The sequence below is a fragment of the Hyaena hyaena genome, unplaced genomic scaffold, assembly GCF_003009895.1.
Source record: "Hyaena hyaena isolate Hyena2069 unplaced genomic scaffold, ASM300989v1 scaffold_288, whole genome shotgun sequence".
In the NCBI taxonomy this organism is placed as follows: Eukaryota; Metazoa; Chordata; class Mammalia; order Carnivora; family Hyaenidae; genus Hyaena; species Hyaena hyaena.
This window is the reverse complement of record NW_024080922.1, coordinates 949,177-976,966: the sequence shown is the minus strand read 5'-3', so window position 1 is coordinate 976,966 and position 27,790 is coordinate 949,177. Positions and strand designations below refer to the sequence as shown.

At 39.5% G+C, this 27,790-nt stretch overlaps 1 protein-coding gene across 2 annotated transcripts in view; it reads right to left on the bottom strand.

The window, feature by feature from the left end:
* Positions 1-27,790, bottom strand: part of LYST (lysosomal trafficking regulator) — a 170,490-nt gene that overhangs the window by 122,532 nt on the left and 20,168 nt on the right. For both annotated transcript variants that reach the window (XM_039247155.1, XM_039247156.1), the window contains exons 2-5: positions 22,089-22,178; positions 17,864-18,062; positions 4,438-4,528; positions 622-2,701 (exon numbers count right to left, since the gene is read on the bottom strand). In XM_039247155.1, the coding sequence (XP_039103086.1) occupies positions 622-2,701; positions 4,438-4,528; positions 17,864-18,055 (2,363 nt within the window). In that variant the 5' untranslated portion in view covers positions 18,056-18,062; positions 22,089-22,178. The remainder of the gene's footprint in view (positions 1-621; positions 2,702-4,437; positions 4,529-17,863; positions 18,063-22,088; positions 22,179-27,790) is intronic.

Genomic DNA, 27,790 nt, shown 5'->3' with positions numbered 1-27,790 from the left:
AATCATAAAATCTAAAAAGCCCATTGGTAGAATTCTAAGTAATTTTAATTTTCTTCTTTTTGTTATCTAATTTTCTACATTTTCTATATGCATTGTTTACATAATAAATGTGGCTGTGTTATTTAAGAAATAATAATTCCCTTAAATCTACTGCCTTGACAAATAATTATCACTTTAGGTATGTGCATATTGTACAAAGTTGTAAATAAATGAGTGATATTTTTAATTTTGTATGTTTTGATAAAATATAAGCTCTTTGTAAACATTCTTTTTAATGACTATTAATATTCTATCAAGTAAATACAAATTAATTAATCTAACATTGCCCCTGCTGTTGGATATCTATGTCCATTTTTCCCCCGTCAGGAATACATTTAAAACTTCATTTTTTTTTCCACTAAGAAATTAAAATCAATGGCTCTATCTATGCTCTCCCCTATAACCACTCCAGTAAAATGAAATAAATAAATAGATCAATCAAGGTAAAAAAATAATCTGACCTAATGTGGAAACATTCTTTGTTCCTAAACTAAACTGAAATCCTAGGAAAGAATAAAGGGTAAAGACATTCAAGAGCATACAATAAGAAAAAAATATCTGCCCCCACGCATGCATACAAACCTCGATTTAAGCAGAGCAGGCAGAGTTTTTAAGTAAATCTGCAGCACTTCTGAGGGTAAACACTGGCTGTGATGGCTGCAAACGTGAGCCTGAGCTGAAGTAATGTTCAGGTGTTGACAATGATGGGCTACCTCGACGCCTCTTTGGAGCACAGGATTAAATATGCAATTATACAGTTTCCATCGAACGACTACATTGCCCTTCTGGATTAAACTGCAAATGTGGTTTGCGATCTGCACACTACGGAACCGGTCTTCTTCGAAAACAAAATTCTGATAAGCATCTAAGGCGCCCCATCTCCACAGCAAGTCTTTGGATCCAGTGCTGGGCAGGATCCCTTGAGATCTGTGGGAAGGGCTGGACAGGCTTGGGGAGGGCCCAGCCTCCCACGGGCTCCCCTGCAGTGCTTCCTCTAATTTGGCTAGTTGGTCAGGGTCAATGGTACAAATGTTGCAAGTTGCTTTTTTCAGTTTTTGTGGGATCTCGGCTCCGCCTAACTGATCCAGAATGAGTTTGTTAAGGACAGTCAATATATGCTGCTGGAAATTCTTCAGCACAGGCGATTTGAACGCATGGAGCAAAGGAATGATTACGGATTTGGGGTCCATACAACAGCATATCCCGACACTGTTCACGCCCGACAGGACCTGGACACAGGTGCTGCTCAGGGACGCGTGCTGCAGTAAGCGCAGGCACTGGTGAGCGCACACGGCAATACAGCAGCACTGCTCAGGGTAGTAAACATCTCCGTCTGCGGTCTCTTCAAACGGGTTTTTGGAAACCTGGTTCTTAAAAGCCGAGACCAGAAGACCTGAGAGATCCCTGTGGTGGTGCATAAAGTGAGAGTATTCGCACCGTCTGTGCCTCTTTCTTGTGCACACTGAGTGATGAAGTTGCTCTGATTTCACTTTTTTGACAGTGCTCATTATTTTCATGACGCTATTTATCAGGGCCTTCAAATGTTCTGCAGCCTCAGCAGGAACTCCGTCTCTTAAAACCAGCCATTCCATTTGAAGAACTGCTGTTTCAAATAAATTGAATCCATGATGCTGGATGAATTCATGAACCAAATCCATGGCCTGACTGAAGAAAAAGGGATTTGAAGCTGCGCTCTGAAGACAACAGATCAGGATCTGCAGAACCCCTTCCAGAAGCTCAGGTAAGAGAAGGGCCCTATGGCGATACTTTGAAAACACAAAGCCTTCTTGAACCTCCTGTAGTGTTCTCTTTTGTCTTGGTGCAAAAGGGTCAGGCTGCTTTTCTAGACAAGTTCTAATTTTTAAAGCTGCTCTAAGCAATTCAGTTAAGTTCTTTCTAAGATTCTCTGGCATCACCTCTGCAGTACTAATATCCACCGACATAAGATGCAACACTGTTCGAAAAAGCATCCGCTGAACCAAAGCCATGGGTTCTTCAGTCCAGCCTACAGAAACCAACTGACTCTCCAAACTGTCCTGCAGGTGACAGCAGTCCCCAAAGCCTGCTAGGAATTCAGTCAGTGTGGGCACTACAGTGGCTGCGAGAGCAGAATTATGATTCAAGGTCATGTCAAACTTACAGACTTTCTCTAATAAAGATAACAAAACATGACATAAGTCAAATGGGGAGTTGTTCATGTGACTGAGAATTGACAAGGCAGCTGGCTCACTCAAAATGTCAGTGTTTGACTCCTGTCTTGGAAGGATCTCCTTGGAATTTTCCAGAGCCATGGTACCAAGAGGAGTCTGTTCTTTGGTTGCTAAGTGGTCAAGTTTAGCTGTAAGGTGGTCTTCTTTAGGAGACTGTGTTATGAAATGCTGTAGCAGACGGGGCTTTCTATGCTTATTCACTGCCATGCTCTTGTCATCTGAATTGGCTTCCGAATCTGACGTGGAGAGCTGTGTCTTTCTTGCATCTCTTATAGAATAGCGGTGGGTACTTTTACGCGCTCGTCTGCTTTTTCGAAAAACATTCACTTTTGCAGGAACCTGACTGGATGGGGCACTTCCTTCTAAATATAATTTTTCCTGAGTAGATCTTTGTGAACTTGAGTTCTTTTCTTTGGTCAGGATGATCTCAGCTGAGAATGGTAGATTAAAATCTAATAAAATGAAGAAAGAAAATTTAGAATACCTTAATATGTTTTCAAACTCAATTCGTGTGGGTGATTACTCTCTTACTTATCTTCCACTTTAGGAGCTTTTCCTCAGTTAATTTTTACTGGGGCTGATTTTCTTTAGCGATGTGTTGTCTCTGGATCACTTCCCCCTATACTTATTTTCTCATGCTAAATCCTAGGTAGCATTGGTTCAAGGTATGTAAATTGATTTGGAAAACAATAAAGGAGAACAAAATTAGGGAAGTAAATCCGATTTAAAAACCATACTTTGCACTATGACATCAACAGAAAAGACTCTAGATTGTCTGGGCTTTAGCACTACTGTTCATACCATATTACAGATCTCCTCCAACAGTCCCATTAATTAAGAAACAAGGGCACATTATATTCTCAAAAACAGTATTTAGCTTATATCATTGATATAACTTAAGAACTTTAAGATTTCCCCAAATCATTTTAAATGCATATAATAGATACCAACTATTCACTAAGATTCAGGTTAAAAAAGAGTTCTTCAGAATATTTACTGAATGTGCTGCACAGTGAACTAAGAACAGGCAGCCTCGAACCGAGGCTCCGGCATGTGACCCACGCCCAGTACCTCCTTCTTGGGGAAATACAAAAATCCTCTTTACTAATTAAAAAGTTCAGAAAATTGGTCTTTCCCTTTGCACTACTATGTAAAAAGAGCTATGTGAAAAATATAGTTGCAATTTAGAATGAATAAATAACAATCTCTACATAAAAGATCTGTGCCTTAATTAAGACAGGAAGGGGAGAAATTAAAAGGAGTCGGACAAATTCTACCGATACAAAAGATGCAGGCAAGGTAGACAGCTTTCCCAAAGGAATACCAGGTATCTTAAGTAACAGACAACTTGTGAATTCTACAAAATCAGAAGTAAATAAGAGCAGAGAGTTCATGAATCAACCAATAAAGGGATAGCAATGTTACAAGACCCTAGATAATCCCCTAAAGAGAGCTCCATATCAGAAATTAAAATGTGTATGTGGCATTAAAATACTATACAGAAAGATTTATTTTTATCCTGAGAGATCACTAAACATCTCACAATTCATATATCCTAGAAATGGTCAAGAGGAAAGCTCTTCATTCTTTCACTGAAACATTTAAACCAAGTTTCATACACTTAATATGATCTATGTGTGTGTATTTAATTTTTTTTCAAAATTAGAAACTAAAAATATATACTGACCTTCCCTGCAAGAATTCTACCCAGCCTTGAAATAAAGTATTGCTTCAAATGAACCCCTTCAAAGGAACATTAAAAAAAAAAAACAAAAAAAACCACCCTGAAACTAAACAGTGAAAGTCACTGGTAGAGTACTGGTCATAGAAAGCAGTCTTTAAAACAAGCGAAGGAACTTTAATTTCTTTCTTTGAACATTTCACTACCCATTTCTCAGGCAGGGCTGCATACCGACATTTACTCCTTCTGCTAAGTGATCTGCTTCCTCATATGTTTTCTAGTTGTCATTACATTTGAGTAATCCCCACAGAAGCACCATGGTTTTTGTATTATTAGCAGAAATAAAAATGTGTTTGCATGAAGAACTTCTCACATCAAATCTCACACTAATAGACACTGTTCTGAATTTGAACTGTATCAACTAGTAAGGCAAAAGGAGCTTTTCAGTGGAACTCCTTTCCTCAGTGGAATTTTGATAATGCAAGTGATACTATAAAAGAAACATACCTGCTGCCTTCTCTTCTTGAACAGGTATCTTCCATACCAGTGGAAGGAGTGATAGGAGCAGAGTAAGGAGTTCTTCTCTACACGTCAATGCCTGTGTTAGAAACAAAACAATCCTTCATGGTCTGAGGTCATGAGACACGTAATTCCTACTACTTTGTCTTAAATTGAGCCAAAAGTTCCTAAGTTTCTTAAAAGGTTGCATTTGAAAGGCAGCTATGCTCACCACTATACCACCAACGCAGACTAAAAGGTTGCATTTGAGAAGCTAAGAATCAAATTAACTGATCTCAAATACAATTAAAGCTGTGATATTTTTCAATTTATAAACCTTTCCAATGACAGAAGAATGTAGGAGTATTGGATGGTATTTAGCACATTCTTGCTGATTTTTCCCCAAATAGCTGTTATTACCACCATGCACATTGCAAGAATTCCTCATCTATGAAAAAGAAAACACATTTGCTAGGTGAGAATGAAACGTTAAGCCCTATGAATTAGCAAACCAATAACATGAAGTTACTAGATAGAAAGTCTTCATGCAGTTAAATGTAAAACTCAGAGAACACAATTTTAAAAGGAGAAACTGACATTATTAATAAATAATATCTACAAAGAGAGAAAGACTTATTAGTGAAGGTAATAGAATAAATATGTATCAATTGCACACTATGTCCACAGCACTAACTGTCTTACCCTTTTTGGAGGATATGGTCCAAGCCCTGGAGAAGCTCCCCTCATTTGGTCCATAAAATACATACACACAAACAGTTAAAGAACAATAGAAGGCATGTAGCATAAGTAAGCACCCGGGTGTGGCATAGATATTTGGTGTAGGAGATCAGAAAAAAGAGCGATCATTACCAGTCAGAAGTATGGAAGTGGGGCCGGAGGCAGAGAGCTAGTCTGGACACAGGACATGGGCAGTAAAGGAATTGACAAATGAAGTTTAAATTCCTCACTTTAGTCAGTGGGCAGGGAGTCACAGAGGTATAATCAGATTTGCTTGTTAGAAAGACCCCTCTAGCCACCGTATAGAGGACCGAATTGGGGCAGGGAGGGACAGGGGTTGATCAGGGTTTAGCAGCCAGGAAAAACAATAATCCAGACGCGAGAGAATGATAAACGGAAATGCTCTGACAGTAAAATAAAACTGAAAAGGAGACATGTTTGAGAAACTGCAAGGAAAACCTGAAATGACTTGTAGTTGGTTATCTATGGAGTGTGAAGGGGTAAAAAAGATCTGAAAGAACTTGGAGAAGTCTGGTTTAGGCAACAAGGTGACTGCATAGATAGATCTGGAACTTAAGAAAAAGATGTGAAGTACATAACAAGACCCGGGAGTCCCTGAGGCAGAAGTCAAGGGCACAGGAGATTTCCTAAGGAGAGTATGCAGGATGACAAGAGTGGATGGATGGCTATGGAACTCTCAACCTTTCCAGAATGAAGAAAGTGCTGGAGAGAAAGACGTCTGTAAAGGAGTCTGAGAAGTAGTGCCCCCAAAGAAATGTAGAACAAGAGAAATCAAGGGAAGAGAGCAGTTCAGGAGAGAGGAGAGTAAACCAGGTCAAGAGCTGTTGTTCTTTAGTAGTATAAAATGATGGCAGAAAAGCATTTATTAAGTAGAGGGTCACTGGCAACCTTAGCAAAGGCAACATTAATGTGGTGATAAGGGTACAAGTCAGATTGCAACAGGCTGAGGGTTGAAAGAAATGAGAAAAGCAGAGACACAGTATTCAGACTATTCCTTCTGGGGCCCTGCTTATGGAAAGGCTCAAAAATACTTCAAAAGTAAAAGCTGAACTTCTTTTCGGGCTCAGAAGACCCTTCATGACATGATTCCTATTGACTTGTCCAGTGTCAGCTCCCACCACCACACCTGACCCAACCCCACATGTCCAGCTACGAAGGGTTTCCTAAACACCACTGGTCTGTACTCCCCAATATGTCTGCCTCACATGCACTGATCTTCCAGTTGTTCACTACCATCCTCCCATCAGCCAAATGCCAACTCATTCTTCAGGCAAGCCTTTAGCCCCTCCGTGGAGAGCCTTATCTAATCCCCTCCTCAGGAAAGCTACATTCATGTTCCAGATTTACTTGTGGTACAGCAATCAATTTGCTGAACTGTTCAAGTCTGAATTCCAGTCTTCCTCTATTATTCAATCGGCAAAAATGTATTGAGCCCCTACCATGGGGCAGACACTTTGGATGGAGTGGTGAAGATAATATCCACCTCCTCACAAAGCTGATGCTCATGCAGGGGAGATGGAAGTAATGGGTACAAATAAGAAAATTCCCAGACAGGGGCACCTGGTGGCTCAGTCGGATACCCATCCGACTTTGGCTCAGGTCATGATCTCACAGTTTGTGGGTTTGAGCCCCGCGTCAGGCTCTGTGCTGACAGCCAGCTCAGAGCCTGGAGCCTGTTTCAGATTCTGTGTCTCCCTCTCTCTCTGACCCTCCCCTGCTTGCTCATGTGCTCTCTCTCTGTCTCTCAGAAATAAATAAAATATAAATTAAAAAAAAAATTCCCAGACAGAATACAGTGCTATGAAGAAAATTAACACAACAGGGATTATAGAGCAACAGGCCACTTGAGTAGATACTTAAATGAAGAGAAGAAGGAATCCATTCAAAGATTTGGAGGAAAAGGACTCTTGGAAGCATCTAAAAGGTCAGGAATGAGCTCTGCTATTTCACAGAACAGAAAGCAGGCCAATATCGCTGGAGTGCATCAAGCCAGGGAGCCCTAGGAGATGAGGCGAGAGGGTGTAGATTGGCCAGGAGGAGAGGGCAAGATCTAATGTGGCCTGTGGGCCCTGTGAAGGAGTGTGGAGTTACCTGTGTATAGAATGGTCTTTAAAAAAATGTAAACCAGGGGCACCTGGGTGGCTCAGTCAGTTAAGCGTCTGACTTCAGCTCAGGTTATGATCTCATGGTTCGTGGGTTCGAGCCCCACGTCAGGCTCTGTGCTGACAGCTAGCTCAGAGCCTGGAGCCTGCTTCCGATTCTGTCTCCCTCTCTCTCTGACCCTCCCCTGCCCGCTCTCTCTCTCTCTCAGAAATAAATAAAACATAAAAAGTTTTTTAAAAAAAAATGTAAACCAATTTTGGGTGTATCATTCCTGTAGAGTCCTCCTAATGTGAGTATTTATCTTTAGTGGATGAACTAGTAGCATTCTAATAGGGCTTACGGAAACCTTAGGAGTGTGTGAAGTGCCCCAGCCCTTGCTCCATGACAGTACACTGGCGAATCCTCATCGCTATGTGAACAGGGTCTCCTGCCTCCCGGCCTTGGCATGACACACAGTCTGGAATTACTCTCACTCCTTCCCACTTAGTTAAGGGGCCCCTCACTACCTTCAAGGCCCAGCCCCAGCGAAACCTCCTTTGTGATGCTTTTCGTCCCACACCAACGCAAGTTTACTGTGCTCCCTCCAGGCTGGATGCCTGTGCCCCCATTTCACCAAGTGGATTAGTTCTTGGGAACCATGGGTCCTTCAAAAGAATGAGGGTGAAGCAAGTGTGGGCTTTTGGTTTTTGCCACTTCTGCTGGAAGTGTATTCCTGAGGAGGACACTTCTCGGCTCCCCGTGGCCCAATAGAACAGTGACTGAATAATTCTTGACTTCATTCAATCACAATAATTTCTAACACAATTCATCACTGGGGAATCTCTTGGTAATTCATTGGACCTCTTACTTTTCTAGTTTTGCATATTTCCAGATTTACTTATCCTGTCGAGTTCCAAAGAAACCACACATGTAATTCCAACCTTTTGCAAGTCATAAAATCATTTTCTCTTATTTCCAGGCATCCTGGCAAACAAGAGCGTGCAACCCTCTATTTCAAACCAAGCTCTGATTTTCTCTCCCAAGGTCCTAATTAGTCACAGTGTCCAGAGGAATGGGGTGTTCCCTAACATCAACCAAGTGGAGAGTTCTCAATATGTCCTATTAGGCAACACATGCTATAAACAGATCCATTTCCTGGCTATTCCTGGACTGTCCAATCTACCGAAATGATACCCCTCCTCATTTAATACTTATATTTTTATGTTTCTCCTTCTGCAGGGAAAATGACTGTAACATGTCTTTTTAAATTCCCCATAGCAATAATAAACAGGAAAATCACTCTCATGCAGCTGTACATTTTTACTTCAATTCAAGAAACATATTTCAAGTATCTACCAGGTTTCAGGCACTGTTCTTTTACAATTCAAGTGTTTATACAGGAATATTAATTGCCTACCCTAGTCATTCAGAAGTAATGGTGGCCGGATGGGGGAGAAAGGGAGACGAGTCAGGGGAAGGGCTGAGATGGCAAGCCAGACGGATGTCCAGCAAGCCGCAAAGGCAGGCGGGTACCAGATAAGTGGGGTTCGAGGACCCTGGGATGACAGGGTAAGCTTAGAGCTTGGATTGTATTCAGAATGTGATGGAAGACTATTGGAGTTATTTTAATTGGTATTAATGGTATTACTTTAAATCAGCACTTTGACATGCTAATAAAATTTAATATTCCAGACATAAGCAGAAATATATGTAGAGTCCTTTATTTCTTCTGCCAGAGTGTTATAATTATTTCTAATATATATGTGTACACACACATATATAAGAAAATTAATTTATTAGTACTGTAAACAGAATCTTTTTTCTTTTCTTTTCTAGCTGTATAGCAGTACCTAAAGGAAACAATGATCTTTCGGATTTTTCCGTATGTATCGCTTAAGAATGGCATTTTTATTGCTCCACCTTTCTCACATTTACTTGCCATTACTTTCATATTCTACTTCACTACTGCATGTTTTTAAAACATGATATCAAACAGAAATAATCATGAAGAGTTATTTTTCTACTGATTCTACTGTGGAACTTTTCCCCAAAAATATTATTGGTTTTTCTACTCTTAGCATATGACACTCTCTAAATCTATTTTTTGAGTTTCTGTTAAGAATGGATTAATTTTGCCAAATGTTTTTGCTATCTCAGGATAGCTAAACATACTGCTTTTTCCCGTTGATGTCAAACATTACGCTCATAGTTTTTCTTGAATTATAACAGGGGTTGCAATCTTTTTTTTTTAAAGGACCAGATGGTAAACATCTTAGGCTTTTTGAGTCATATACGATCTCTACTGCATATTCTTCTGTTTCTTTTAACAACTCTTTAAAAATGCAAAAACTATTCTTAGCTTGTGGGCTGCCCAAAACCAGATCGCTGGTGGCAGGATTTTGGTCTGCAGGCCACAGTTTACCCAGCCAGTCCCTGGTGTCTTTCCTCTTTCCCTGCCAGCAAAGAATGGTGATAAAATGGCTACATTACTCTTTGTTAAGACTCTGGGCAGCACCTAGTAAAGGTTATCAGCTAGACAGAAGTCCCACTCAGAATCCTGCGACCATTACTCCATACAAGCTTTGCATACCCAAAGTAGAGGGCTCTGTCTCAAAAACAGCTCTAGATGTGGCTTCTGGGGGATGCAGTGAACACCATTAAAATTCAGAGAAGACCCATTACATTTTTTAAGAAATTTCTATTAGTAAAAAAAAAAAAAAAATACCAACAGTTTGGACTAAAAGGAACAGAGACAGTTCAAAATGAAGAGAGCTCACTGGGCCCCCACTTCTCTCCAGGAGCGAAGCGGGTGAGAAAGCTGCACATTATGAACTACGTCTTACGGAAATGAGAAGATGCCTCAGAGGATGGAGCCGAGAGTCGTGGAGAACCGCAGGATGGGGAAGAACCATCCCCTGCCCAAGAATAGGCAACACAGGCCTGACAGGAGTTCAGGGGATCCGTGACTGCTATGTGCCTCTGGTCACTCTCCTTTCCAAATGCAGGCATCTAATGTGGTTAACTTGTCCCTCCTCATCATTGTACATGGCTGAGTGTGGCTCTTATGTTCAATGGTAACTACGCACTGCACCTGGAAGCCTCATCTGCATCCAGAACTGACCCATATCATGAGATCATCAACTTCAAGCCTGATGCCATGATGGGATGATATTCTGAGAGTCCTGAGAGAGACGGAATGTGGGAGGAATGCTAATCACTGTGGCCAGCGAGGGGACTATGGTAGACACAGTGTGGCCACAGATGATCTTCCCCTGAAATGATGGAGTCTATGTTTCCATCCCTTAACTCTGGGCTGGCCTGGGACTTGCTTTGACCAAGAGAATGTGGCAGAAGTGATGTTATGTGACACACCACAGCTTCTCTTCTCACCCTCTTGGAATGCTGCCACAAACATGTCAAGAAGCCAAGTCTCGCCTCCTGAAACATGAGAGGCCATGTGGACGAGAACTGAGGCAGCCAGGCCAGCAGGCCCATCCAACAGCCCCTGGTCTTCCGCCAACAGACTGCACATTCAGAGGTGAGCCCAGTGGACATTGTGAGAAGCAGAGGTGGGGGTCCCAGCTGAGCCTACCTCTACTTCCAACTCACAGAAGCACAAGCAAATTAATCATTGCTGTTTTGTGCCACTAAGATTTTGGAATGTGGTTTGTTACACAGCAATCAATTGATACGGTCATTGCTCCTGGGTGTAAAGGGAGATAACTCATTGGATTCCCTACTCTCTGTGGCTAGCTCCACTGTCTAGTGGCTAAGCGGATACTCTCACTACTCCAAGAAGTAGGCATACCAGCACCCCCCTACACCCTCATTCCTACCAAACTAATCATGCATACATAAATCATGACATGTGTATATAAAGAGAATCTGTAGACCTAGATGTAGCAAACTAAAGTTGACTATTATTACCTTTACTAGCTTTAAAAGTTTGTCTTATTTTCTTACTGAAATAACTCTTACTAATGAATATTACCAAAGACTTACATATCAAACCTAAAGAATAATTTTCATTGCCCATTTTCTTGCTGAAAACCCTCCCCAGTGTTTTCAGAATAAACTTAAGTCTCTGATGTGGCAGACAAGGCTTTCCATTACGCGGCCCCTGCCTTCCAGTCTCTTCAGTCGCCAACACCACACACGCAACCTTTGTTCTAACTCCTCTAAACTACTACTAGGGCAGTGAATGTGTTCTTTCTCCTCTAGCTACCAGGGTCTACATTTGCAGTTTCTCTGGCCTAATGCTTCCTCCCTCTTTTAATTGCCAATCTCTACTTCGAGATACCAATTTCTCTCTAAGAAGCATTTCCTCATGACCCGCTCCTCTGCACTCCCCAAATACTTCCACACTGTTTTGTCATCATTGCTTTTTTCAATCTGTCCATCTCTTCAAAAGCTAAGAGGTCCTGGTAAAGACAGTCTCTCTTTTTTTTTAGCTCTACATCTAGCAGAGATGCTGGCATTTGGTAGGTACTTCATGGTCTGCTGAATAAACCAGTGAACGAATTGTGTAGCCATACTTCTAAAGGTCTCATGTTTCTCTATTATACTTATTTTATATATTACAATGATAGATAGTATATGTAGTACTATATATTAAAGTGATAATACTACAAACATTTAGGAAGAAGAAAGTACTCTCTTACACAGAAAACAGCTGAAGATTAAAGAAAACTATTACAATTTCTTTTAGGTTTATTTATTTTGTGAAAGAGACTGCATATGCACAAGCTGAAGAGAGGCAGAAAAAGAGGGAGAGGGAGAGGAAGAGGGGGAGAGAGAGAGAGAGACAGAGAGACAGAGACAGAGAGAGACAGAGAGAGAGAGAGACAGAGAGAGAGAGAGACAGAGAGAGAGAGAATCCCAAGAAGGCTCTACCCTATCAGCCCAGAGCCCCACATGGGGCTTGATCTCATGAACTGTGAGATCATGACCTGAGCCAAAACCGAAAGTCGGATGCTTAACCGACTGAGCCACCCAGGCACTCCAAACCTATTATAATTTTTAAAGTGTTTTGTTCATAAATATATAACCTCCTCCAGTAAAACTTCATATTTTACTCAGCAAAATAAGTAAAAACTTTATAGAGCATTCATAAAGTGTGGATAGGTATGGAAATTTATATATTGACGTTTTAAAAAGTTGTATTTATACATTTGTGTTGGTAATAAATCATTGTAGTTTTCTCTTCATTAATCCAAATTAAGCTATTTATATTTATAACCAGGGAATAGAAGAAATCAGAAACCATTATTATCAAATGTTATATGAAAACAAATAGCAATTTATGTTGGAATAGGCCTTTTAAGTCATCCAGCGCGATGTATTTATATCACCAATAAGGCTACAGAGATCTGAAGAAGTCACTCATCTCAGTAACACTGGTGCCAAGATTAAAATCTAGGATAACTCTTACTTTTTGGGCTGGACAAATTTTCTTTAAAAAAAACTTGTAAATATCTGCATATAAACTTCAACTATGCCACCTTTAACCATTGAAAAGAATATATTTTTGCTACTTAAGCAGACTATATTTTTCCCAAATAAACAGATTAACGTGTCTGTGTATAAAAGATCATGACTACACGGGGCTTATCCCAGGAATGCACATGATGGTTTCAACATTTAGAAACCATCAGTGTGATTCACTCAAACTAACGGAATTCAAAAAAAATATGATAGCCTCAATAGATTCACAAAAGGCACTGAAAAAACCCAATATCCATTCAGGATAAAAACTCTAACAGACTGGAAATAGATGAGAACTCCCTCCTTCTGATAAAAGGCATCTAAGAAAAACCTAGAGCTAACATCATGTTTCATGAAAATACTGAATGTTTTCTCTCTAAGGTCGGCATAAGGCAGGATGTCCACTCTCATCACTCCCACCTGCTTTTGTACTAGGAGCCAGTGCAAAAGGCAAGGAAATGAAATAAAAGGTATGCAAATTGCAAAATAAGTGAAATTGCTATTGTTTACAGATGACATGATTGTGTACGTAGAAAACCCTAAGGAATCTACAGAAAATTTTCAAAATAAATACAAATAAGTGAATTTAGCAGAGGCACAAGATGCAAGGTCAATGTACAAAAATCACTTATATTTCTATGAGCAACAAATGACAGAAAATAAAAATTTTTAAGGCAACCTACAATAACATCAAAAATAATATTCAGAATAAATTTACCAAAAAATATACAAGACTTCTACACTGAAAACCAAAAAAATATTGCAGGGCAAATAGAGAAGACTCAAATAAACAGATACTTACACCATGCGGATAGACTGAGAAACTCAACATTGCTGTCAATTCTCTCCAAACTGGTTTTTCAATTCAATGTGATCACAGCTGAAACCCTACCAAGCATTTCTGTAGAATAAGCTACTTCTAAAATGTATATGGAGATGCAAAGGACCTAGAACAGTCAAACATTCTTGAAAATGAAGACCACATTGAAGAACTTATATGGCCTAATTTCTAGAGATATTATAAAGCCCACAGTAACCCACTGGTATCAGTGAAAGAACAGGTGACAGATAAGTGGAACAGAAGAGTCTAGAAATAAGCCCCACATAAATGGTCAACTGATTTTTCACATAGGTGCCAAGGTCACTTACTGGGGGAAAGAGCAGACTCTTAAGAAGAAACGTTGCTGGAAAAACTGGGTAACTACACAGGGAGGAGGGGGAGGAACTCATCATAGCTCCTGCCTCACACCATACACTAACATTAATTCAGTATGGCTTACAGACCTCAAAGTAAAAATACTAACATCTTCTAGAAAAAAAAAAAAAAAAAAAAACAGAATATCTTTGCGATTTTGAGATGCAAAATAAGGATTTCTTAGACAGGATATAAAACACACTATTCACACAAAAAACCCTGCTGTTCTAAAGGTACTGTTAAGAAATGAAAAGGCGGGGCACCTGGGTGGCTCAGTCGGTTAAGCGTACGACTTTGGCTCAGGTCATGATCTCTCAGTTTGTGGGTTCGAGCCCTGCGTTGGGCTCTGTGCTGCCAGCTCAGAGCCTGGAGCCTGTTTCAGATTCTGTGTCTCCCTCTCTGACCCTCCCCTACTCTCTCTCTCTCTCGCTCTCAGAAATAAATAAAACATTAAAAAATTTAAAAAGAAAAGAAAACGCAAGTTATGTGGAAACTAATTTGACAATAAACTATTTGAAAAACAAAAACAGTGAACGGCAAAAAAAAAAAAAAAAAAGAAAAAAAAGAAAACGCAAGCCACAAAGAACATATTTGTAATCCAACAAAAACTTGTATCCAGAATACACTAAAAAAACAACAAAAAACCCTGCAACTGGATACTAAACAAATAACTGGACTTTAAAATGGGCACAAAATTTAAACAGACATTCAACAGAAGGTACACAAATGGCTAGTGAACACAACACATAAAATAGCACTCAGCATCATTAGTTTTCAGGGAAATGCAAATTAAAATCACAGTGAGATACTAGTTCACGTTCACATAGGATGGCTAGTATTACACAGACTGGCAATGCCAAATATCAGAGAGGATGCGGAATGATAAGAATTCGCATACCTTGCTGGTGAGCATGAAAAGTGGTACAACCACTTTGAAAAAAGTGTTTGGCACTTCCTTATGAAGTTAAACACCTACCCTTCGACACAGCAATTGTATGCCTAGATATATACTCTGGAAAAAATGAAAATATATTCACACAAAGGCTTTTTTAAGGATGTTCACAGCAGCTCTATTTATAATAGCCAAAGGGAAACAAAAGCCAAATGGTTAAACAACAGGCGAAAGGTCAAATTGTAGTATATCCACACAACAGAATATCAACGAGAAACAACACATAGTGAACTAATGATTCACACAATAACGGGTGAAGCTCAGAGACACAAGAGTACATGCTACACGATTCCATTTATATGAAGTTCTAGAAAAGCAAAACTACACTTAGATGTTAGAAATTACAGGAGTCCCTGGGTGGCTCAGTCAGTTAAGCATCTGACTTTGACTCAGGTCATGATCTCAGTTTGTGGGTTCAAGCCCCGCGTCAGGCTTTGTGCTGACAGCTAGCTCAGAGTCTGGAGCCTGCTTCAGATTTTGTATCTCCCTGTCTCTCTGACCCTCCCCTGCTCATGCTGTCTCTCTGTCTCTCTGTCTCTGTGTATCTCTCGCTCTCTCAGAGGTAAATAAAATATTAAAAATTTTTTAAATAATTAAGTGTTGACAAGCCATATTTTTTAATTTTTAAAAATTAAAAAAAAATTAATGTTTACTTATTTTTAAGAGAGAAACAGAGTGCGAGTGGGGGAGGGGCAGAGAGAGGGAGATACAGACTCTGAAACAGGCTCCAGGCTCTAAGCTGTCAGCACAGAGCCCGATGCAGGGCTCTAACCCATGGACTGTGAAATCATGACCTGAGCTAAAGTCAGATGCTTAGCCGACTGAGCCACCCAGGAGCCCAGATACGCACTACTTTTTAAGGGCTATTTATTTGCTCCCTACTTCTACTTCTACTGTTCCCACTGCCATCACTATAGATATTCCAAAAGTGAATGATGGGGAAGAGGGAACACAAGATAATACCCTAGGAAAAAATATTGTTGGAATTATGACTTGAGTGATTTCAGTCACTTAATAATACATGAAAATGTATTTCATGACTTAAAAGAGAAACCATATAATCTATAGAAATAGAAAGTAGATCAGTGTTTGCTAAGGGCCGTGGGGGATGGGAAGGATAGGGGAGTGACAGCTAAAAGGAACCAGGTCCCTGCTGGAGGTGATGAAATGTCCTAAAACTGAGTGGTGATGGCTGCGCATATCTGTTATACACATGAAATGGATGGATTCTAGGATATGTGGACTGTATCTTAATACAGCTTACATTAAAAACCTACTGAGATTTTTGATTAGGATTATGTTGGAATCTATATATCATTTTGGAGACAAAAAGTATCCTTATACTAATGACTTTTCCAATACATGAAAATTATGAAGTCCTACATTTATTTGGGTCTTCTTTAGTTTCTCTCAATAATGTTTTATAGAATTTTGTGTAGAAATCTGCACATCTTTCATTAGAACTATTCCTGGGTATTCGGTATTTCTGATGCTATTTATATATCTTTAAAAGAAAAAGAAAGCACTGAATTGTTGTAATGTGGGGTAAGAAAATGAACAGTATGATAGGCTTATGATATCAGCAAATTTTGAAATAAAAATCATTACACATGATCTAACAAATAATTTTTTCTAATTTTTAAATCTATTCATGAAAAAATCATACAAAATACAAAAATTAAATTATATGTAATCATGCATTTAATAAATAAAATTCATGAAAGGGAATAAAAATATATAAACTTGATATTCTGGAAAATTTCATGACAGGCAGACACCACAGTGAACAAATACTCCCTGATACATATCTGTTAGGCTCCTTAGCTTCTTGTCAGAACAGAGGCATTGCACTGCTTAATTTTAGTATCTGTATTTATCCAATATACATATTTATTAACAAAGTGCCTTTATAGCAAAGAAATTTTAACAATGGTTAAGTTTATATCTAAAGCCAGTAACATTTATCAGTGTTTAAAAATGTCTGTCATATTGGTGCTATAGGGACCTTATTATCTTTTCAAGTTAATTGAAATATTATCTAACTACATTAGTTAGTCCCCTGAAAGCAGACAGTGAAATTTTTCTTTCACAAAATACATATTTGTTTTCTATTAAAACAAAGCAAACATATAAATCACATTTGGGCTTCAAGTTAACCCTGTCTGACTTACTTAATGTTTCTGCACCTAAGTTTTTCATTGATAAAAGAAGATTGGGGGCACCTGGGTGGCTCAGTCGGTAAAGTGTCCAACTTCAGCTCAGGTCATGATCTCAGGGTTTGTGGGTTTGAGCCCCACGTCAGGCTCTGTGCTGACAACTCAGAGCATGGAGCCTGCTTTGGATTCTGTGTGTCTCTCTCTCCTGCCCCTGCCCCCTCATGCTCTGTCTCTGTCTCTGAAAAATGAAACCTTTTAAATTTTTTTAAAAAAGATTGGAGGACATCTCCATCTCCCAACTAGTTTTAAAGTTCTGTTAATTCTATAATAAGGAAACAGCAAAATGCTGTATGTTCAGACCATACTTTAAGCAAACACAGTAAGTTACAAAAAACAAGATGTATACAAGCTAAAGGACCCAATAATTAATGGTTTACACAAAGCATTCTCTACTTTCACCCAAGAATTAGTAAGCTCTCTAAATATAATTTACACTAAACTTTTCAAAAAATATATCTAGCATCTACTGAAAGTGCGAATTCAAAATGTTTCTAAATCATAATCTTAAATCTCTAGTAATAAGCATAGTTATCTCACACTGATATTGGGACAAAAAGCGTAACATGGATGAGGCCATCTTGGAATCCTAAGGCCATTTATAATCTAAGACATTTCAGGCATTTTGAAAAGTATCCATCCATTTGAGTATCCATTTCAAAGAGACTCTCAGAAACCATGGAACTCAGAAATCATGTATCTGTAACTATAATATACTGAGGAAAAAAGTATTTGGTATGAAAATGTTACCTGATCGATGATGGAATTGAGTTTGGTGAGTAACAGAAATCCTCGGCCGTGGACAAGGTAATGTCCAAGCGTTGCCATGTGCGTCTCCTCTTCCTCCTCCTCCCTGGCCTCCACCCTCTGGACCACAGCATTGCAGAGCCGGTTGACATCCGTCAGAAATTCACGTGCCAGTGAGTTACTGTCGGTGCTCATGACCGAGCTATAAGATAAAGATTACAAAAAGAAAAGATTAGAGAAATAAAAACTTACATTTAAAACTAGGTGTTTTTAAGATTGCTTGTTTCTAACTTTAGTTAAGAACTGACTTTAAACTATTGGGCATTGGTACTTAACCCTGTAATATTCTCAGACACAGTTCTGATCTAGTCAAGGGCCCTTAAATATTCTTGCATGGCAGAAATTAGACCCGGGTGGGAAATGGCTGAGCGTAACCAAGAAGGGGAAGTGATGGCACCACAGAAGACACACCAGTGAGTGGTGGCAGTTCAGTTAGATCCCTGCCTTCCTAAATAGCCTCACAGTAGAATAAAAATACACTCATTACCTATAAAACATTCTTGCTTTACATGGTTTAAAAATATGAATGGACCTTTGAAAACTATAAAATATTTTTCACGTGATGAAATTGACAATGAGTGACACCCCCCCCCCCACCCCGTTCCAAACATCACAGAGTTCAGTTAATGGAGGGAAAAAGGATTTACCACCAGGTAAATAAAAATGAAAGAATTCTAGCAGCTTAAGTTATGCCACTTCACTTCTTACTACACATTTAAGTCAAATAAAGGGCAATGTGACATTTTAAAATGAAGAAAAATAATAAGGCAAAAAGCAGACAAAAGGGAGGAGAAACACCAGTATAAAGGGGAAAAAACGTGGAACTATTTATAACGGAAAAATCATGCACAACAAAATCTCCAAAGTATCTCAGAACAGTTTCATCTTAGCGCTAAAGATACTTTTGAGACATCCAGTAACCTTTAAAAACTTTTTAACCTGAAGAGATTAAATGAAAGAAGATGCATATTGTTGGCAGGAGCCCACCTCAGAGCCCCTGCTGAGAAGGCAGTGGACCATGTGACCACGCCTACTGCCAAGGGGCAAGGCCAGCCTCTGATCTCTCCTCAACCAAAGCCGCCTGATTCAGGAACAGCCAACACACATCTGGCTGCAAGATGCTACCTGTAGGATGCAGCTTGCAAAGAGGCAGTAAGCTAAACAGGCTTGCTTTCTTTCTCATGGGAATTTGAATTAAGGGACATAGTTGATGTGCAGAAAAGTCACATAAATATGGGCATATGATGGTCATTAGGAGGTGGCTGAGGCTCAGAATAAGTCAACTGTGTGGAAATGAACCAGCAGGATACAAAGAGAAGCAGACAAACATGAAAGGGAGAGACCTAAGAAATTCCTAATACATTTTGGTTCTTGTTCATTCCTGGGCCTGAGTGATTTAATTCCTGGATCCCCATCATAATTCTAGGTATTATTACAATAACAATCCCTTCTTTAGCATAATAAAGATCATTGTTTTTAGTATTAGTGATCACTAGGAAAAAGAAAAGGATAAAAAAAATGTACATTACTCATTTACCCAAAATTGCAACAATAACCTCTCTTACATAAATACTGGTTCTCTATAAGCTTTCATAAGGTAAAATTATTCAATACATCAAATAATTTATAATTTATAATACATATTAATTACATATCATAATATGTACATAATAATATGAGTGAGTTTATATTCAGTCCATAGTTATCTAATTTTATTAACTTATTTCACCTCATCTGTCACTGATTTTTTTTTTTTTCTTAAATTTCTGAGAGAGAGAGACAGCATGAGCAGGGGAGAGTCAGAGAGAGAGGGAGATACAGAATCTGAAGCAGGTTCCAGGCTCTGAGCTAGCTGTCAGCACAGAGCCTGACATGGGGCTCGAACCCACAAACTGTGAGATCATGATCTGAGCCAAAGTTGGACGCTTAACCAACTGAGCCACCTAGGCACCCCAATCTGTCATTATTTTAAGGCACATAATTATTTACATAAGGTAAATAGTTTTAGTGTCCCACTAAAACAGAAATAACACCGCTAACTGAAGCAGAACACAATGCCTTCTCATCACTTAGAATTTTCCATACAATATCACCTTCTGGGCCACCAAGACAGTCCCCTGCACCATCTCCTACGAGTACTACCCCTCTGCTCCCAGGGTTTTCTCCCGGAGACGTTGACATCATTCTGTAAGTTTTGATGCAAGTGTTTTCTTGATCTTACCAGATGGGATCAGCAAAAAGTTTATGGAAACAACCCGGAAATATTTAAAACTCATCAGATATTGTACTGACAGCACATGTAACTCAATGGAAGTGCTGGCATGAAGAGCCGTGACCCAGTTCACTTGTGAGCAGGCAGAACAGCCCCTTCGCGAGGGCAGCTTGCCACCAGGGCTCACTGGGCACCACTAAGTGCACGGCCCACTGCAACCTGAGCAATATTAAAAATTTGACAGACCTAAGCATCGTGGTAATAATTAGGGTCTATTTTCTAGAAATTATGATAATTAACATGAATATTTAGGTAGGACAATTAGTGAAGAAATTATTTCAATCCCACTTCCTAAAAGCACAAGATGGATGCCGGGTCAGCCAAAACCATTATAATCCATGCAGAAATGTAAGTTATTCCTGGTTTTTTAATGTCCCTAAAATACACACACAGTTACATAAATAGGGTCTTATATATAAACGATCTATTATCTGTTTTGGTTCACGTAGATATTGTGGACATGTTTTCACTCTTCCTTACTCCCTGGCATCCTGCTAGAGGTGTATGTGACATGAGTTTCATTATACAGATGTACTATTAACTATGCAGTCAGTCTCTTATTGAAGATTGAGGCTATTCCTAGTTTTTATTATCATAAACAGAGCTGCAATGAACATCCGTACACCACTTGCACATTCATCCTCTATGTCCTTGTGGTGGAAATTGCCGCAACTTCACGTATTAGATTTTACACGTTTCTTGTTAGGTCTGCTCCTGGGTGTTTTGTGGTTTTCACTGTTATTCTAAATAGGATTTTGTTTCCATTATACATTCTAAGTAGGATAGAGACAGGTTTATAGGAGGCAAATAGGAAGTAGACTTATTTTGATATAGTAATCATATATCCAAACTTCTTACTAACTCTTAATTCTTTTTGAAATTTCCAGATATAAAACCCTCTAATTTACAAATAACAAAAATTCTGAATTCTACTATCTGACATTCACACGCTTTCCACTCTTCCATTTAACAGTGGTAGAAAGCACTAGCAGAACAACATCAGTAGGGGTGACAGGGGACACTTTTGCTCTGCACATTAAGAAATATTCATTTCTTCTGACGCATCAATAGGAATACTGAATTTCACTGAATGCTTTTCAGCCATTCTGAATGCCAACTGAAAAGATGACTGCATGGTATTTTAAAAAGATTTTTAAAAATATTTTGAATACCCAGTGAAGTACAAAGAATGAATAACATGAGGTTATTCAAGGCTCAGCAAGTATTAAGCATTATGCTGTGTTCAGATCAGTTTGTGTGTGTGTGAGCGTGTGTTCAAAGAAATCAAACCTTACAGTATAGGAAAGCCACACCCCACCCAACTTCTTCCTCTCCTTAGCTGGTGTTCAATATTTCTTTTTTTTTTAATGTTTTATTTTATTTTTTGAGAGAGAGAGACAGCGTGATCAGGGGAGGGTCAGAGAGAGAGGGAGACACAGAATCTGAAACAGGCTCCAAGATGAGCTGTCAGCACAGAGCCCGACACGGGGCTCGAACTCACGAACCGTGAGATCATGACCTGAGCCGAAGTCGGATGCTTAACCGACTACACCACCCAGGCACCCCAGGTGTTTAATATTTCTATACATGTTTTTATAGCCAGAAAAATATTCAATATTGTTTTAACTATTTTTAAAATGTATATAATTAGTATACTATATGTATCCTTTTATAACTTTTGCTTTTCCCTCTTCACATTATGTGTCCTATAAACCATAGTGCAACATGCCATTGTATGAATACACCATAATTTATATGTCCATCTCTACTACAGGAAAAGAAAGGTTAGTTGTTTGTATTTTGGGGTTTAATTAATGTCAAATAACTATGTAGTTTCAAAGGGTTACACTGAAACAAGTATTCTGACTGTTAATATCTATTACATTAAATACTTACCAATCTCTCAACACTTCTGTAACATTTAGAGTCTTTATGATTTGAGCTCATGAACCAGGTGCAACAAATATTCTTAGAATAAAACTTCACCTATTAGAAAAAAGACAAACATGTTAACGGTAATAGTAAAACACATAATTTTAATAAAGCTCTGACACAAAAATCAATGGCCATTCTTCATATTTGATGTAAAAGAAGCCAAGAGATTCTTTGAACCTCAAGAACACAAGAATGGAATCTTGAGACAGGGAGTGTTGGAACGTGATCGGAACAAGGCGACTTGGTCACAGCTCCTTCCTCCTCCTCTGCTCCCAACTCCTTACAACCTCAGAGAAATCACCGGTTAACTACAAAGGAAGGAGAAGCAGACCAGGGTCAGTCTTCTGAGCACTGGGATCGGGGAGGCAGTGGAACACCATCTGCATGCCATGGGGAGCCAGGGTACTACTCTCCTGTGACTGTGAAAGGCACTGGAGGATCTATGAAAACTCAGAAAAATACTAAAACCAAACAATGAATAAATAAACTCCCACTAAATTTCATATCCTTGTTGAATTTTTAAAAATGAATTAATCTTTTGTGTACAATACAATGAAGGCTATTTCCAGAATACTAAAGGATAAATTCCTCCTACTGGTATAGCAGCAAGATGCTTCTGTTTAGTTACCAGTTTTCCGCTCCTCTATAGCTTTGACTAGACAGAGGCATAAAAAATATTTCCTTAATACAGTTACAAGACAACCATGAACGTTTATTTTGAACCACAAGTTTTTAAATCAGAATGATCTTTAATTCTTTCAAGATGCTCAAAGCTAGAGAACTTCCTTGAATTCCCTTCAGTTTGGCAAACTGTACTTGTACCACACCGTTCTGGACACTTGAAGATAAAGTCTGCAGGAAACGGGATTAGCTGTTCAACCACACAGGGCTTCATGTGATGCAGGAAAAGACATCCTTTCCCAGACTGCTGCAGCCCCACATCAGGAACACAGCTAGCAAAGCACACAGGCTAGATTTCGGTCCCACTGCCCCACTCCGAGCACCAGACGCCAGTCCATCAACCACTCAATCAACCGAAAAAGCCCTGGGATGAAGTCTCAGTACCCCTTCCGTACCTGCTCCAGCTGCATCCTGAACTAATAAAAATCACCCCGATATCTTAAACTCTAAAATTATAGAAAGGGAAGTTACCAATCAACTTATGAGCATAAGCATGGTGTTTTATTAATTGTTTTGACTATTATAAGGCGGAGCCATCGGCTATGCCACGTGTGATGCTGTGGTGACCCAGGTAACTCAGCATGGCCACTAGAAGTGGAAGCTGACAGACAGCTGATCCACGGGTTTCTCTTGTTAGCAGGGAGCACTTTCAGGCCACGCTGAGGGACTTCTCTAATACTCGAAACTGGGGTGGCTTCTTTATCTATATTTTGTGCAGCCCCACTTGGATATCCATGGAGTTTCCTTCTGTCCAAGAGTGTACCTCCATCAGCCAGCAGAGTCAGCTGTGCCCTTCCACCACACCCCACCCTCTGCCACCACGATCATACCCCCAGCTGCCTCTGACCTTTATCATCCTGTATGATACTGGAGGGCCATGAAGTTTGCAAATACAGCTTTGGAAACTAGACTGAAGATATCCTTAGGGCATTATATGTATTTGCCTCTGTTTCCAAACTACATAAACAGCGTGTAGTTACTTATGAGGGTCTTACCTTCTAGGTCATGAATTCTTTAAGACCAGGGACCTTGTCTTACTCCTTTTCGTACTTTGTAGCTAAAATACCAAATTTAAAAATCATCATTACTATCATATTTAACTTCTTTTTTTAAGTATTTTATCTTGAGAGACAGAGCAAGCGAGCAAGCAAGGGTGGGGCAGAGAGAGAGAGAGAGGAGAAGCTCTGTGCTGGCAGATATGAGCTTCAAACTCATGAACCATGAGATCATGACGTGAGCTGAAATCAAAAGTTGGATGCTCAGCCGACTGAGCCATCCAGGCGCCCTATCACATTCAGCCTCTAATGCAACTATTATTATAGTGTCATAAATAAATAAAACTTTCTCTTAATATTATCAGAATTTTTATATTCTTAAATGAAAAGCATAACAAAATACCTGTAGTCATATAAATGACATCAGGAAAATAATGTTTCACTTTTTCTTTTTTTAAAAAATTTTTAATATTTATTTTGGGGGGGGGAGGGGAGAAAGAAAGGTAGACAGAGGATCCAAAGTGGGCTCTGAGCTGACAGCAGAGAGTTCAATGTGGGGCTTAAACTCACAAACCATGAGATCATGACCTGAGCCAAAGTCGGACTCTTAACCAACTGAGCCACCCAGGCACCCTTAAGTTTCACTTTTTCTAATACAGTGCCTGGTAAAGTATAAAACATGAATGGCTAATACAAAAAGCAAAACCCTGACAATGTATTAGCTATATCTCCTAGTTTTATTTCATCAGAAATTTCATTAATATGGCATTTAATTCAACAAATATTTATGGAACATTTACAACCTGCCGGCTCCTACTTTTGGCACTGGGAACAGAGCAAAAACAAATTCCCTACCCTCATGGATTCCAGTGATATACAGACAGATGGAAAACAAATATATTGTAATGTCAGGCAGAGCTAAGCATTATAAAAAAATAAAAGAGTGCAGGTACAGAGTGACTGGAATGCTACTGTCATAGCAATTCCATAGCAATAGGGTGACAAAGAATGTCTAAAGAGGTAATATCTGAGCTGAAGCCTGAATGAAGTAAGAAAATGAGTCATGTGGGCATCTGGGAAAAGCATCCCAGGGCTCTGAGATTAGTTTATGTTTGATGCATTGGATACTGAATGCAAGAGAAGTTAAAAATTATTACAAAGAGTGAGAAGAGTTACTCATTCCCACTTGCCAGGGACTGGAGTAAGGTGTGGAAAGATGAAAAAGAACTGTTCCCCTAGAATTGTTTCTCCCTAAGAATGGAAGTCTCCTTCCCATCTGCCCCCCACCCCAAAAAGTCCACAAGGTTTTTTTAAAGGCTGTGTGAAGAACAGCACTGTTTGGTGACTGACAAGACAAACAGGAGAGCAGGATGGGAGGGGAAAAAGTTCTACTTTAGCTATGCTAAGTCTGATAGGTGACTTGGAAACCAAGGAGACACTTGGATATACCAAACTGGAGTTCAAGTGGGGAGGCTGGAACTGGTGAATCAATATGGGAGTTATCAGCCTCCGGGAGTATTTTTAACAGGACTAGGTGGATGAAATAACCCAGAGCAGTGCTGTCCAACAGAACTTTCTACAATGACAGGACTGTGGCTAGTGGCCATAGTATTGATCGGCAAAGAACTAGAAAATGAGTATAAATGAAGCAGAGAAGAGATTCTAAGGCTCAGCCCTGGGGTTAGCATCCGCAAGTCAGGAAGAGGAGCAGGATCCAGCACAGGGCACTGAGAAGGAGTAGCAGGTAGGGCAGGAGAAAACTTAGGAGAGTGGGGCCTCCCGGAAACCAGGTAAAGAAAGCTTGAAACAGGAAAGACTGGTCAACTGGGTCAAATGTTGCTGACAGTTGAGTAAGATGAAGACTGGGAAGTGACCACAGGATTTAGCAACATGGAAGTTACTGACAACCTTGTCGAAGAGTAGTCTCAGTGGAGTGGCAGAGAGTGGTGAGGAAATGGAGGCAAGGAGTTTAAGACAGCTATTTTGGGAAGTTCTGCCATTGGGTGGCAAGGAAATGGGTGGTAGCTTGAAGGGAACATGGGGTGGGGAAATGGTGCCTTTTTTTTTTTTTAAATGAATGACATTATGGCACGTCTGTAAGCTGAGATACTATTCTAGCATGTTTTTATAGCATGTTTCTCCAACAGAGGAAGGAAAATAGATGAAAAGCTAGAATGAGAGGAGGTTACTGCTGGAGCAGTGAGTAGGCGACATGAAGAGTATTCAACGCACAAGTGCTAGGAACACGGACAGTTCACGTAATGGAACAAAAAGGATGACAGGGTACACGAGTACACACAGGAAGATTAGCAGCTCTGGCAGAGAAGCGACCAAGCTTGATTTGGGCTCTTCTTTTTTCTTGGTGAAACGACCCACAAGGTTGACGGCTGAGAGTGAGAAGTAGGAGGAGGTGTTAACCGATGAGTGGAACAGGGTCAAAAACAGCAGCAACCCATGAGAGAACTCCCCCTGGGCTGCCATTAGTAACTAAGATTGAGTTCGGGTGTTGAATCCCCGGCCCTGTACCACAGAGCAGTACCCCGACGTGCTCCCACACTCGGAATAATAGAATGGATGATGTCAAATACCATATGGGAGTCTAGATACATCACAGCCTCAGCTTCTCCTAACCTGTCCCTGCCCAAAGTAGAAACTGGGCTACCTGCAATGAATTATTCTTAGAAAATCCCTGTAACCCTTACAGCTCATCTTTTCCTTCTGTAAGTATTGGAGACTCTTTCAAAAGAATCTCCAGAATCTTCTGTGGAGGTAGCATCAAGCTCACTAAAATCTATGGAATCTATGTTCATGTGTGTATATATATATGCATATAAGTTTATATATATATGAAATTGTGTATATATGAAATATATATATATATATATAATTTTGGAACTTTAGTCCTCTCCAGCCTTCTAACAGTTTTCAAATTCTCCACAATGGCTCAAGATTACCAGTTCGTCAATGACATTAACACATTTTCTCAGAATTTGAACCTGAGATGGGAACTCATTTAGAGCAGTCAGTACAATCTCCTCTCTACTCTTGGGCTTAAATTTTCTCCTATTATTATTCTTACGTCCAGTCTTATTAGTCTGTGTATAGATAATTCTTCATTATCAAAGAAGTCAGAAACACAATGGAAGCCAAGAATTTTCATTTACTCTCTGTATCCAATTGTAGGGTCAGGATTTTTGTGTATTTTTTTACCTTTTTTTTTTTTTTAACATTGTGTATATAGCTGACACAATGTTACATTAGTTTTAGGTACACAAATTAGTGGTTCAACATCTCTATACTTTATGCTGTGCTCATCACAAGTATAGCTAGCTACTCTCTGGGGGTGAGTTTATTTAAAAGAAAAATCTATTATTTGCTTGCTGTTTTCATCTTCTACATATAAAATGTAAAAGGTCACCCTCAACCTCTTTCAAAACCTCAGCTCATTATTCTTAGTGCTGTATTCCATCCACCACCACCCTTTTTTTGAGACAGAGAAAGCATGCACATGTCCGTGAGCAGGGGCAGGGGATGCAGGGTGAAAAATGGGGGGTAGAGGGGGAGAGAGAATCTTAAGCAGACTCAATGCCCAACAAAGAACCCAATGCAGGGCTCAATCTCATGACCCTGAGATCATGACCTGAGCTGAAATCAAGAGTCAGATGCTTAACCAACTGAGCCACCCCAGCATCCCTGTATTCCTCTTTTATATGTGAGATTTGTACCTACATCTACATATTTTTGTTTCATATCCTTCTTTCCTTCTTCTCCACATATTATTTTAAAATATGAGTTCATCTGGCCATTTTACCTCTCTCTTCTTCACATTATTTCCAATGGTTCAGTAAAAACTGTCTACGGCCACCTTGTGACCACCTTCCCTTCTGGAGACTAGATCCATGGCATCTTATCTATCTTTTCTTTGAAATTTAGGAACTCTGTATTTCTAATTCTCTAAATTCCAGCATTGCTCCATATTCCTCTTCT